The sequence below is a fragment of the Python bivittatus genome, unplaced genomic scaffold (assembly GCF_059951505.1).
Source record: "Python bivittatus isolate LINGU-HERP-01145 unplaced genomic scaffold, Pbiv_v1 ctg000330_np1212, whole genome shotgun sequence".
In the NCBI taxonomy this organism is placed as follows: Eukaryota; Metazoa; Chordata; class Lepidosauria; order Squamata; family Pythonidae; genus Python; species Python bivittatus.
Genome location: NW_028277058.1, coordinates 8055592 through 8069461, shown reverse-complemented (window position 1 = coordinate 8069461; position 13870 = coordinate 8055592). Strand labels below are relative to the sequence as shown.

General features: G+C 38.8%; 1 protein-coding gene across 1 annotated transcript in view; it reads right to left on the bottom strand.

Moving 5' to 3' along the window:
* The window catches only part of LOC103054933 (V-type proton ATPase subunit S1-like), a 47128-nt gene extending 35708 nt beyond the window's left edge, over window positions 1-11420 (bottom strand). The window contains exons 1-2 of the mRNA XM_025164768.2: window positions 11278-11420; window positions 6-135 (exon numbers count right to left, since the gene is read on the bottom strand). Of these exons, the coding sequence (XP_025020536.2) occupies window positions 6-135; window positions 11278-11390 (243 nt within the window). The 5' untranslated portion in view covers window positions 11391-11420. The remainder of the gene's footprint in view (window positions 1-5; window positions 136-11277) is intronic.
* Window positions 11421-13870: the final 2450 nt, after the last annotated feature.

Genomic DNA, 13870 nt, shown 5'->3' with positions numbered 1-13870 from the left:
CTCACTGTATCTTGAAGAAACAAGACAAAGTTTCTGGATTCTGGACACAGAGCCGTATGTTTAAGTAACACATACAGTTCATCCCTTGAAATAATATGTCCTTCATGTAAAGTCATTGCCAAGCCTTGGAGAGAGCTGAAAAAAGTAATTAAGTAATGAAAAAAAATTACAGGATCAACATTTGCATGGCAGCTAGTTTCTGGGGAAAAGGAAGCCATCTACGGCTCAAGCTGTCTTGAGATGTTATTTTTAAATCCATCATCCCCTGCTCAGGCATACACCCTGTATTATTGCTTTTCATATTTTAGGGCTGAGCTATTAATTAGTTAATTAATTAATTCTTATATTACCCTGCCTTTATTCCAAGGATTCAAGATGGCACATATGAAGCCTCCATTCATTTTTATCCTCACAGCAATGTCACTGTGAAATAAGCTGGACTGAATAACCTGCTTCCACAGGGATCTATTACAAACTGTGAGGATGTCAAAATGACAACCTGGGAATCATGATGCCATTCATGCAAATAACACAATAGTTAATTTTCTTCAGTGACATCATGATGTCAGGATAAGTGTACCCAATTTGTGTCATTTGCAGGATGATGTTACAACATCCATGTCAACATTTGGCCCTCTTGCCCACCCCAACCCCCAGAATAAATTATTATTTCTGAATGTTGTTCTTTTTCCTTTTTAACTGTATTTGTATGTAATTTGGTGATCATTGATTGAAATAAAATTGATTGGCATGTTAACTTTAATTTTGTTTTTAAAAAGTAGTATGTCACTCAAGCAAATTAGAGTAACTAGCATACACACAGAGAATGAATACCAAATGCAAGAGTTTGGGAATAATTCTTGTAGTCATGATAACTAAATTCTACCTTGGATATGCTCAATTTGCAAGCCACATCATGGTTACCTTATTTGTTCTGTTCCTAATTAAGTGTGGTGGATCTCTGTCCCTTAGGACTTAAAAGAATTATGTGGCATTTTGGCCTGAGGGATCCAGAATTGCTCCTACCTCAGAATGGGCTATTCTTAAGTTAGACCATTTTCAGAACACTTAGAACAAGTCATAATGAGTTTGGAATGTTCCATGATGAAAATTTTGGTACGCCCCTATTAAAAAGCCATTAAGAAACATGTACTGAGCAGGGACAGATAAAATTTTCCAAAATAATTTCCAGTTCTAAAATTATATGATTCTGATATGCCTTCAAGTCAGTTTTTGACTCCTGGTCACTGCCTGGACAAGTCCCTGCAGCTTTCTTGGCAAGGTTTTTGGGAAGTGGCTTGCCATTGCCTCCTTCCTAAGCTGAGAGAGAGGGACTGGCCCAAGGTCACCCAGCTGGCTTTGTGCCTAAGGCAGGACTAGAACTCATGGTCTTCCCGTTTCTAGCCTGATACCTTAACCATTGCACCAAACTGGCTCTCTTTTCCAATTTCAAATCACTTCCAATTCTAAAATTCTATGATTCTGATGCAGGGCTTAACCCACTGTTAATGAGAAGATAAATGAACTGGAACTAACAGAGTTTAATGCATAATCTGTTTTTCCATTGCTGAAGCATCTCTCAAGCTTTTCTAGCTGGGCTGCACATAAAGTTTTCTAATGCATGCTGAAGTTATTTTCATACTCATCACTTTCAGAAGTATTTCCAATGTCTTCATTTATTGTTAGCAAATTCACAGGCATTTTTGCAAGCTACCGTAGAAGGCATACACAAAGCCCAGGGTATAGCTGTTATGTAGTTTAAGGATGAAAAAAAGGAAACCTTTACTCTGATATAATTTTGGTGGCTTAAATAGATTTGAATAATCAAGAAATCAGTATGAACTCACAATTGAAAGCCATAACAGTTCAGGATGCCCTGCTACTTGTTCTTAGTTTTAAAAATGGTTTCTCTGTATGCTTCAGGTGGGACAACCAACATAAAACATAGTGCAACATGTCTAATTTTTCTTTCTTAGCCAATTTTCCCCTGGATAAATGGGAGAAGATTGGAGAATGATCACTACTTGGATACTCTATAAAATTCAGTAAGTAAGACAATGTATACAGTTAAAACCCGACCTGGAAGGATCCCTTGTTAGAAATCAAATTGCAGTTTCATGGTTGGCTTTCATACACAAACCTAGGTTGTCCACTTTTGCTGCTAGAAGGGGAGAAGAGCATAAGGATGAGTAATTTCCTCTATGATCTCTTAGTCTTTAGGACCACCTCAACTTCAAGGGTGTCAGCCCTATGTGGTAGACTAGATCAGGAAACAGACTCCATGGGAAAATCAGAACTACCCTTCATTGAGATAGGCTACAGTAACAGAATCTTGCAGGTTGGTCTGTGTTTTTCTGCTTCTCTTATACTCCAGGGAGTTGGAGGGGAACCAGTTTGAGTCTCTTTTTAATTCTTTCCTGCCTCCCTCAGCTTCAACACCTACTGTTGTCCTAACAGCTTCTGGAAGAGAGACACATTCCCTGATTTTTAGAGACTATCATGTATGAGATATTGCCCCTATACTGCCACACAGCAACTAGACAATCCTACTCACAAAAATTAGAAACATTGTTAACATGTCTAATTTGATTCTGCCCCTTCTGCAAGCCAAGCTAATGGAATCCCAAATTCCTTCCCCAGGTAATCATTAATACATTAGTTCTAAAGAACCCTTGGACTCCTCACTCATTCAACTTTTACAGCTGTGCTTACTAATATACTGCATTTGTGTTTCAATAGGTTACAAAGGCTACAATATAGAGCTAAAATGAGAATCCAATGGTAAATGAGCAACAGGAGGAGGAGGAATGCATCCAGTACTTCGCTCAGAACCAGAAGTATGATATTCACCCTTGATTATATTGTAGGTTGTCCTTTGAGTGTTTAAGCTGTCAGATGTACTTAGGAAATGGACCACCTAATGACCTGGACTACCTCTTGCTCTCCAACTCTCTTCTGCAATTAGTCCATTCATTCTCTCCAGGAGAATTAATAAATCTATGATTCTTTGTTAGCCCTTGATTCTAACAATGCACAGCTGCACAGATAAACATACTGTGGCATAAAAGGGGATAGAAGGATGCGGTGTAAGATACATGCAGAGAAATAGTTTCTGTAGTCCTGTCTAAATGGTAATAAATGAAATGGGACTCCTTTGTTACCTGGGATAAGCCCCACTGAATTTAAAATCCTCAGAAAAGCTACATGTGGCCCATGGTTGTCCAGTCCTTCCATAGCAACTTACTTTGGAGTAATTAAGTTGAAGACTGCATATAATATAATAATATAATATAATATAAAATATAATAGTATATGCTACATATAATTACAGTATTTCAATATGCATGTAATTGATTATTTATTTGGTAGAATTAGATTACTAAAATGTTTCTAATATTCTAAAATTAGAGACAGAGAAAGAGTTTATACTGAGTTTATATTCTTTTGGCTTTGTTTAAAGAAAAAAATGGTATATAACAGAACAGAGTAATAAATAAATGCATAACAGTCTAAAATGACTGCAGCAAAATAAATAACCATCTAAAATAACTCTAAAAATGTTGTGTGAAAATAGCAGACATTTTTGTGAAATAAACACTCCCAGATGCATCTTTAAGATTTTTTAAAATATTCTGCTATTAATTTAAAATAATATGTGAAACATGAATCAGAATTAATTAGGCACATGGAAAAGAAAACACAACATTACACTTAAAGGTTTCAACGATACCAAACATTTGGGAAATTGGGAAAGATCATATTTTAAAATATATCCTTTTTTTTATGCACTACACTTTTGATAGGATCAGAACTTGATTTAAAATTTGTTTCCAGGAGCAACTGGTACAAGCATTCACTATCACTTCCTGCTTTGCCTTTTCTCTTTTTAGCATTGCCATATGCAAAATCTAAGTTTACTTTTAATGAATTGAAAGAAGGCATTCCATCCTATTATCTAGACCCAAATTGGTCAATATCAACCCACAAGGGTCGATGGGGCTATCCAGTGTTGTGGTTGGTGGTGTCATTATTGTTATTATTAATAGCACTACAAGCCAGTCAGTAAATGGATCAACATTCGGCTAATATGAAAAAGCGGACCCTGCACCTGTGGGAAAAACCCTAGGAAGAAACAAGAATAGCTAAAGAAGAATTAATTGAATTATTTTCATATAATAAAAGTTTGGGGGTCAATGAACAATCTGAAACTTCATGAAGGGATCGATAAGCTGAAGATTTGGGGGACCTCTGATTTAGACAGCCATTTGAAAGACAGGGAAACGGAAACAGAAAATGAGAGGAGTCTTATTTCCTGATAGTAATCATCCCAAATCTTACAATAGCCTTGGGGGCTACCACAGCCAATAAATATTGCCCCCTGCAATTCGACACTCTTTTGTCGACTGTGCAACTCAAGCTACAGAGGAGTTGTAGCACACTGAAAATTTCAGATGTTCCATCATTGGGATTCTCAGAAATGAGATTTTGTTTTGCATCTTCTTACTTCAACTGTGTGTTTTCCTTAAGTCTGAAGATTGGACTACCTTGTTGTTTGTATTTCTCCTACCAAATTTAGAGATCAGCCTTCAAATACATGAAATCCAGAGAGCCTGCTTGGTCTAGTGGTTAAGACTCCAGGCCAGAAACCAGGAGACTGTGGGTTCTAGTCCCGCTTTAGGCATGAAAGCCGGCTGGGTGACTTTGGGCAAGTCACTCTCTCTCAGCCCAACTCACCTAACAGGGTTGTTGTTGTGGAGAAAATAGGAGGAGAAAGGAGTATTAGGTATGTTTGTCTCCTTGAGCTATTTATAAAAATAAGAAAGGCAGGATAAAAAAATCTAAAAAAAAAAAATCCAGCAAACAAGGAACACACATAAACTATGGAAAATGTACTTCAACATCAGCAATAATTTACAAGGACACACTTAGAAGGTTGTAGCTGATTGTATGAGTAAGCCCAGACAGTGGCAAAAATAACAAATGGAGCTGGGAGTTGGGATATAATTTAGTAAATATTTAGTAGTTGAATACATCCAGGAGATGGATGATTGACAAGAAAATCATATAAAGAAACTTTTCTTTTTTATTAAAGATTTTTTTAAAAAAGGAAGATAAAAACGAATGCAAACTAATATAAAGTAAGGAAAAGAAAAAGAAAGAAATCAAAGAGAATAAAGAAACTTTCCCAATTAAAATCAATCTCAGAGACATATGAAACTGCCTGATTTGGAAATCTCATGTTCCTGTTACCAATGGCAGCAAGCCAGCTACATAATTAAAATAAATGACCACCTTGGTAAAATCTCAGAAGGATGCTGGAGCACCTTGCTGGGCGTGACAGCCCAATTCACCACTAGCTGATGGAATTTTTGGGGAGCAGCAACCCAAGCCTGATCTGAAATATCATCTTATAATTTCACTCCGTTTATTCCTCAAAGAAAAACAAATACTATAAATGAAACAATTGCTGTATTCATTGGATTGCTTCAATAAAGCAACCTAGCTTTCTCCTTAAATATCTTGGATGCAATAGGTACATATTGGATAGAAGAACACTGTCAAATTGGAGAATAATAATTTCTGAAAAATAATGTCTTCTTTCACTTCAAGTCTTGACCCAAAGGTGGACATCACTATAAACTGACAGATGGGCAACACTGGATATTTCTAATCATTTTTTTCCTTAAAATTGTTCCCATATCATGTGGAGACTATGATGATGATGATGATGATGATGATGATGATGATGATGTGTCTTCAAGTCAGTGTTGTCACCAGGCGATTGCCTGGACAAGTTCCTGCAGTTTTCTTGGCAAGGTTTTTTGGAAGTGGTTTGCCATTGCCCACTTCCTAGGGCTAAGAGAGAGTGACTGGCCCAAGGTCACCCAACTGGCTTTGTGCCCACGGCAGGACTAGAACTCATGGTCTCCCAATTTCTAGCCCAGTGCCTTAACCACTACATCAGACTGGCTCTCTTTTTTGGTATTAGCAGTTTTCTGTTAACAATCTGAACTGTAGGCATAGATAGGTGCCTCACTGGATACTCGCTCAAGCAATTTTCCAGTTAATAAAATCTTTAAAATCTTAATCAATTAATTGATTCTTAGTAGAACAGGTGATTAATGGATTAAATTTGTATAGATTTTTATATTAGTCATAACTTATTATATGTCATAAGTATGACATATCTATTTTTAGGGGGCACACCCCTCTGATGTGTCAGACATCAGATCTGGACCTGGCAGGAAATCACAGGTCTCCTTAATTCTGCTCTTGGCTGGACTTGGCAGAATTCTCCCAGACAGAGCTTAGCTAATTAGTTTTTATTGCAAACAGGAATGAAGCTTTAAATACAGCTGTTCATTGCCCACTGCAGTGCGAAGAAGTCAGAATCTTTATATGTACTGTAACTGTGCTCCAGAGTTTAAGCTTTTGCATCCTGTTCTTTGAATTAATTGGTCTCTTAATGGCCTTGGGAGGCAACTAAATATGTTCTTTCTAGTCTGGGAACTGCTGGGTCTGCATTAATAGAGTCACCCTTACTTTGTGCGTTATAGCATGGATTATAATTTCTTATTACATACAGACACAGACACAGACATAGACGCACAGAGAACGTTAGATCTGCTGAATTGTTAACTGAGGTGAAGATTTCTTAGTGCAGAGTTGTGTAGCATGTGGTACTCCAAATATCATTAGACTCTAATTCCCCATGAGCTTCCTCACGGAAAATTCTGGAAGAAGCAAATTGTTCCTTCTTATTTACTTTTGTAGGACTGTAAGTGAAAGAGCGACCCTTCTCCTTCCCCAGTTACAAGCCCTTTTCTCCTCCCTCCCCTTTCAGTAAGCTACACAAACTTCCTGGAAGCATCACAAATCCCTATTCTTTCTGTGCTTCCCAGATGGACAGCTACGTGATAGAGTATGATAGCAAGAGGGGCGTTGATGCCAGTGTGGCATGTGTGGACAGGTGCTGAGACTTGGATTTCCATCAGAAGGAATGAAGAAGAAGGAAGATCTTAAGAGGAGGAGCAGTTGGGTCATCCTAACACCAAGAACACCAAGAAGGAAGAAAGAAGAGGTGACTTTGTGCAGCACGGTTAAAAGAAAATATAAGAGTAAAGAAAAAATCAGCAATTTCTTGCTAGAGCTGAAGTTTTTCACCAAGTGAATCCTTCAGCAGAGACAGCCGCAAAGGAAATCTGTAGGACGGAAATGGATTGATTGTGCACACTGACACAAGACGAGGCTGTTGGAGAAAAGAAGAAGCTGACAGCTCAGCTCTGTAAGAGCGGCTGCTGTGGATCCAGAAGCACTGAAAGAGTCCATCATCCCTTCTGCTTTAAATAGCTTGCTCTCTGTGTGTGCATGTTCCCAGCCCGAAAGCTGGGAAAAAGGGGAGAGCAGTAAGAGACATTGTGCAAACCTGAAATAAATGTAATTAAGCAGCACACTGCAGATGTGAATAGGATATTTGAAATAACCAGGGGATTAGGAAGTAGAGATAATTGTAGGATAGAGTTAGGAGAAAGACTTCTTTTCCTAAGGCCAAAACTTTACTATTGTAATAGTTCTTCTGCAATAAAAGTATGGGTAAATTCCAGTCCTGCTTTCTTTCCTGCTTGTGTTCGTACCATCCAGAAATGAACCTGTGACCTCCCATCACCTTTGATCATCCATTACGCTTAACAGGACTGGGGGGAAAGAGACCTTCAAAACAGACAGTGTTAGAGAACAACTAGCTTCCTGCTCCGGTTTTAATGGATCAGAACATTCTGCAATGATTAACTAGTCAGCTGACTAAACAATGCCCTCCAATCTTTACACTGTAAATACTAGCAGCATTTTATAGCAAGCAGAAGAATGGCTAAAACTCTTCATCCTGTTTCCTCCCAGTTTCTGATCAGCAGTTTGACCCTTTGCTGTACCCCTCATAAAACATTTATCACTCTCCTTTGGTTTCTTGCCTACTGTAGACAATTTTTTAAAAGCCTTTGCCCTACGGCCGTTCTATTTCCTCAGCTGCCCCCACCCCCCAAAAGCAAGAAAATGATAAGAGCGCTGTCTACTTTGTGACGGTGGTCGTGTGGAGTGAGATCATACATGCTAATTCACACATATGTTGTGTAATATTAAAACCTGAAACAAAAGCAGCTTTTGTATTTATATTCTTTCGTCCCTTCGGTATCTTGCTTATCCTCCCTGTATACTTTGCTCTTTCTTAAAAGAAACTAAATGAATGCCATTTCCCCACATAGAATAATTTAAAGATCGGTAGCATTTGGCTTTAAAATTAAATTTTTAAGAAGGGAGGGAAAACATGCATTCCAATAACACGTCATATGGGAAAACTGTACTTTTTAAAAAGCTTTTTGCATTTCTATATTAGGGTAAAAAAAAAAAAAGATAAAATAGTCAAACTGAATCCAGTGAGTTAAGAGTTTGGTAGATTCTTCATTTAGAAAGAAAATAGATGGAATAAACCAGGAGTTTCTGATCCATATAGGTGAACTAGAGTGTTGCCTAGAGTGCAGGCTTGTGCATTGGAGACAGGGGTCAAAAAAGTCAGTATGGCAGCCATAATCACATGATTGAAGCCCTGCAACTTTTACAGTGTGGCATGCCTAGCACATGCTTTAAAAGGGCAGGGCTGTGATTGTGCAGTCACAGCTGCCATACTGACTTTTTCCCTCTCCATGGACCATTCTATTGGAATGCCACATTTTCGTTAATGGGGTTGGTGGCATCGATTGTATGGTTCACCTGTTGCTAGCAGCTTGTTTACAGCCACCACTTATTAGTCTAAAGCTACAGAATGTTTTTTAAAAAAATCTTCATAACAGATATTACTCAACTCCATCAATGATATCTAAGGCCGACAAATCATACATAATACATGTTGGAAATGCCATGAAACAGAAGGAACATTCTAGCACATGTGGTGGACATATAAAAAAACCCTACATTAAGCAAGCAGTTGTATTCCGGGTATGGTGGGAAGCTCGATCCATTTCAAGATGCTGGTTGCCACCTATAACACCCTTCATGGCATAGAGACCACCTACCTCCAATTGTTCCTGCTCACCTGATACATTCAGGTAGAGTGGGTGCGTTTCAGCCCCCTTCAATTAAATGCTGCCATCTTGTCAGACTGAGGAAGTGTGCCTTCTCTGTGGTGGTCCCCACCCTCTGGATCAATATTACCCCAGAGATACAGATGGCACGCTCTGTCCTTGAATTCCAGAAAGCCCATAAGACCTGGCTCTGGTTCCAGGCCTGGGGTTAACATGGGTGCGATCTATTGGTGGAGCCCCTTTTGTATTTTTGTACTATTTGTTATTCTAGTTGTTTTAGTCCAGGCTGCCGGTTCAAGTGGTTTTTCACTGTTTTAGTTCTTTTTACTGTTTTTTTTTAAGCCACTCAAAGCCACAGCAAATCTAATACATTAAATTAAATTAATTAAATTATTCTGGCTCATCTCATTTTTCCCTGTGTTTATTTCTAAGTCCATTCTATTCCATTTCTGCATGATTTGCAGTATTTTTTATAAATTCACACAAAATTTGAGTTTAAATACTCAGTTTAGACACGTAGGTTTGAATGGAAGTTCTCGCCATATGCATTCTTCAATATTCTTTCTGATCATACTACAAGCTTCTAGCTAGCTATCATTCTATCTTAAAATATGCATCTCAATGTATTTTGGTAGGTTTTTTTTTTTTTTTTAGCTAAAAACTGCATTGTAAAATGTGAAGTCTAAAACCCTAAAGAGAATTGATAAATCAACATGCCTGTAATGGCTTTTATGAGTTTTCAGTGTACACATAAGCCTTCAACACAGAAGCAGATAAGTTAACTCAGCACAACATCTGGACTGAATGAAATCCTCAAGCAGCTTTATATAAAGTAATTTTTTAAAAAAACAAATGGTTTCCATCCCATTAAATCTATCTAGCACTTGATAGCCCAGTAGTCCCCAGTGGGAAGCTAGTCTGGTTTGTTGGGCCCAACAGTTGATGAGTTTCATTTTGCTTTAAAGATCATGTGCTACAGAAACTTGTGTTACGGGCAGTTGGTAATCTTGCATGACACAATTGCATTGGGGAAGAAAATAGCATGAATCCTGTCATATTTCATTCAGTAGTCTTGTTCTCAACAAAGCTTTTTGGCCTGTCGATCTTGAAGTAGAAGATACTTGATGGGTATCTATTTCCTTCTTTCTCATCAATCTATCCATTTCATTTGTTTTCAAAAGCCTACTAGGGCCAGATGGTGGGTTTTCAAAATTTAAACTCATAGGTTATGGACAAGCATCTGATATTCCAAACATAAACTGGTTTGAAGATGGAATGTACCTGATTAGTTGAGGAAAAACAGCACAGAGCAAATTTCTGGCTGCTCTTTGGAGAAGTGGCCTGCTTTAGAACTTGAATGAATTATGTAATTTGTATTTTCTACTCAAGGTCACTTTTATGACAAAAGGTATTGTTCCACCTGTTTATGTTGATATCCAGGTTAGCAGTTGTCAGATAAGAACAGAGGTCAGAAGAGACTTGAAATAATTCTTACTTTAAAATATTTAATAATGATTTCTTTTGGAATAGATTTTAACTGCAAACTTTTTATTTATGATGGGGGAGAGTGCATTATAAATAAAGCATGTATTTATTTCTAACTCTTACTTTGCAATAAAAAATAATTTCAGGACTGAATCTACAGAACAGCACATCTGGGTATTTGCTAGGAGGTCTAGTTCAGTAGAAGGTCCACTATTCTACAGTGCTAGGATTTCCAGTATGTTCTGAGCATCAAGAAGAACAAATTTAACAGAATACTTAATTTCTATATCTCCCAGTTCCAGATGACACCCCCCCCCACCTCCCCCACTACCGCCAGTAGGTAAAACAGTGAACAAGGATATCTAGAATGAAACCTTGCAAAAGCTATCAAAATAAAATTGTCTCAGCCGGATGCTAAATGGGAGCAAATGGATCCCTCAGACCAAGGGATTTGAATCTGTTGAGACTTCAGCTACATACTCATCACTCAGACTTCTGGAACTGGTGGGCTACAAAGCAGAACCTCTTCAGAAGCTATCTGCAGGTGGACAAGTGCATACCAAAGATAGTCTTGCAATCCTAGCTCTAAACTGCTTAGGTTTGTCTTCCAGATAACAGATAAGGACTAGAAATGAACTTGGAAGGCTGACTGATTTAGTACTGCATAAAACATATCCCTGGAAATAGTTGTATCTTATGAAAGTGGAGAATTTCTTACCTATGAGTTGACCAGAGCAGCATAGGAACATGATCCAAGGATAGGGTCTTTTTGCACAGGACAGCAAATACATAGAATAGCTGTCCCCATGAAATAGCACTGCATTTTGCCATGATCTCTTCAGTGTTCACGTGGAAAGAAAATCAAAGTTGATTCAGAAGGAAAAGAAGTGATAGGGGCTGGTTATACTGGTATCTATTATCAAGCTTCTGGCTTTGGCCAGATTTTACTTATGACAGCTGGGGTAGCTCTGTTTTATGACAACAGGGGAAAAAATCCATATCCAAACAGAGTATAAACTTTGACATAACTTTGAAGATAAGGCTATCTCTCTATTAGCAGTTCTAGTTTCGGTCTAGAAAAATGGTTTTAGCCTAGCAGGAGAATTATCTGACCCTATATGTTACAAATTCCTCTTTTTGTTCCTATGGTGCAGTTATATCAGTATATATTCCAGTGCAAGTGCTGTTCTTGGAGATACCCATCAATGAATGGAGCTTGGCACCCACTGTGTTTATATGCAGTCTAATCTGCACATCATCACACCATGTTATAATAACAGAAGAGGCGGAGTGTCCGGTACGTAGTTGTTAGAGAAGCAAGATGGTGGTGGTAGTATCAGGTCATGCTGCCAAATTAGGTTACTCTTTAAAAAGTCTGATAATTGCAGCCACACTGCCACAAATGAGTAGGAATTCAATTTTCAGAAGAAATCATGAGGTTCACAGCATCACAGTTGTGCAGTAGAAAATAGCTTTTAAAATATCCAATGTGTTCCCAAATAGGTTCCTGCGTAAAAATATATGTTTCCAAGTCATTTGGAAGGAAAACACTGAGTTACCTATCCTTCTTTAGAAATTAATCTTTAGTTAGTTCCAATCTCTCTGGGCAAAAGGGTTGTATATCTAGACCTTCCCTTCTATTTTGTTCCCTATAGCAGCAATTGTACAAGCTGGGTTTCGAAGAGGCAGAGGAACTAGAGATCAAATCGCCAACATTCGCTGGATCATGGAGAAAGCACAAGAGTTCCAGAAAAATATCTACTTCTGCTTCATTGACTATGCAAAAGCCTTTGATTGTGTGGATCACAACAAACTGTGGCAAGTTCTTAAAGAGATGGGAGTACCAGACCACCTTACCTGTCTCCTGAGAAATCTGTATGCGGGCCAAGAAGCAACAGTCAGAACCGGTCATGGAACAACCGATTGGTTCAAAATAGGGAAAGGTGTACGACAAGGCTGTATACTGTCACCCTGCTTATTTAACCTATATGCAGAGTACATCATGAGAAATGCCAGGCTGGAAGAATCACAAGCCGGAATTAAGATTGCAGGGAGAATCATCAACAACCTCAGATATGTGGACGATACCACCCTCATGGCAGAAAGTGAAGAAGAACTAAAGAGCCTCTTGATGAGGGTGAAAGAGGAGAGTGCAAAAGCTGGCTTGAAACTCAACATTAAAAAAACTAAGATCATGGCATCTGGACCCATCAATTCCTGGCAAATAGAAGGGGTAGAAATGGAAGCAGTAACAGACTTCATTTATTTGGGCTCCAAGATCACCGCAGACAGAGACTGCAGCCATGAAATTAAAAGACGCTTGCTCCTTGGGAGTAAAGCTATGGCAAGCCTAGATAGCATATTAAAAAGCAGAGACGTCACCTTGCCGACAAAGATCCGCATAATCAAAGCTATGGTTTTTCCAGTAGTAATGTATGGCTGTGAGAGCTGGACCATAAAGAAGGCTGAGCGCCGAAGAATTGATGCCTTTGAACTGTGGTGCTGGAGAAGACTCTTGAGAGTCCCCTGGACTGCTAGGAGGTCAAACCAGTCAATCTTAAAGGAAATCAACCCTGATTGCTCATTGGAAGGATCGATAATGAAGCTCAAGCTCAGATACTTTGGTCACCTAATGCGAAGAGAGATCTCTTTGGAGAAGACCCTGATGCTGGGAAAGATTGAAGGCAAAAGGAGAAGAGGACAGCAGAGGATGAGATGGTTAGATAGCATCACTGAAGCAATGAGCATGAAACTGAGCAAACTCAGGGAGGCAGTGAAGGACAGGAAGGCCTGGCGCAATATGGTTCATGGGGTCACGAAGAGTCGGACACGACTTAAGGACTAAACAACAAAATAGCAGCAATTGCCCTGCTTGGGAGAACTGAAACAGTACTGCAGTAGCCGTATCTCCATTCACAAGTTCTGTCTGCCATCTCAGTCAGAACCTCTGAGAAAGAGACACCAACCAAAGAAGGAGAAAACGTTGAAAAGGAGGTTCTTTTCAAAGCAGAGTTATACTCCATAAGACAGTGTTGTCCAAACTTGGCCACTTTAAGATGAGTGGACTTCAACTCCCAGAATTCCCCAGCCAGCATGGGGAATTCTGGGAGTTGGTCCACTCATCTTAAAGTGGCCAAGTTTGGACAACACTGCCATAAGATTAATACCTCTGTGTGGAAAACTGTAAGAAAGCAAGACAGTCTGAGGAATTCTGGAATGCAGAGAATGATACAGAGCAAAGAGGGTTAGGTCATAGCACTGGCATAAATGTTTATCTAGTTGCAAGCTTGATTAGTGGATTATCACTTGCT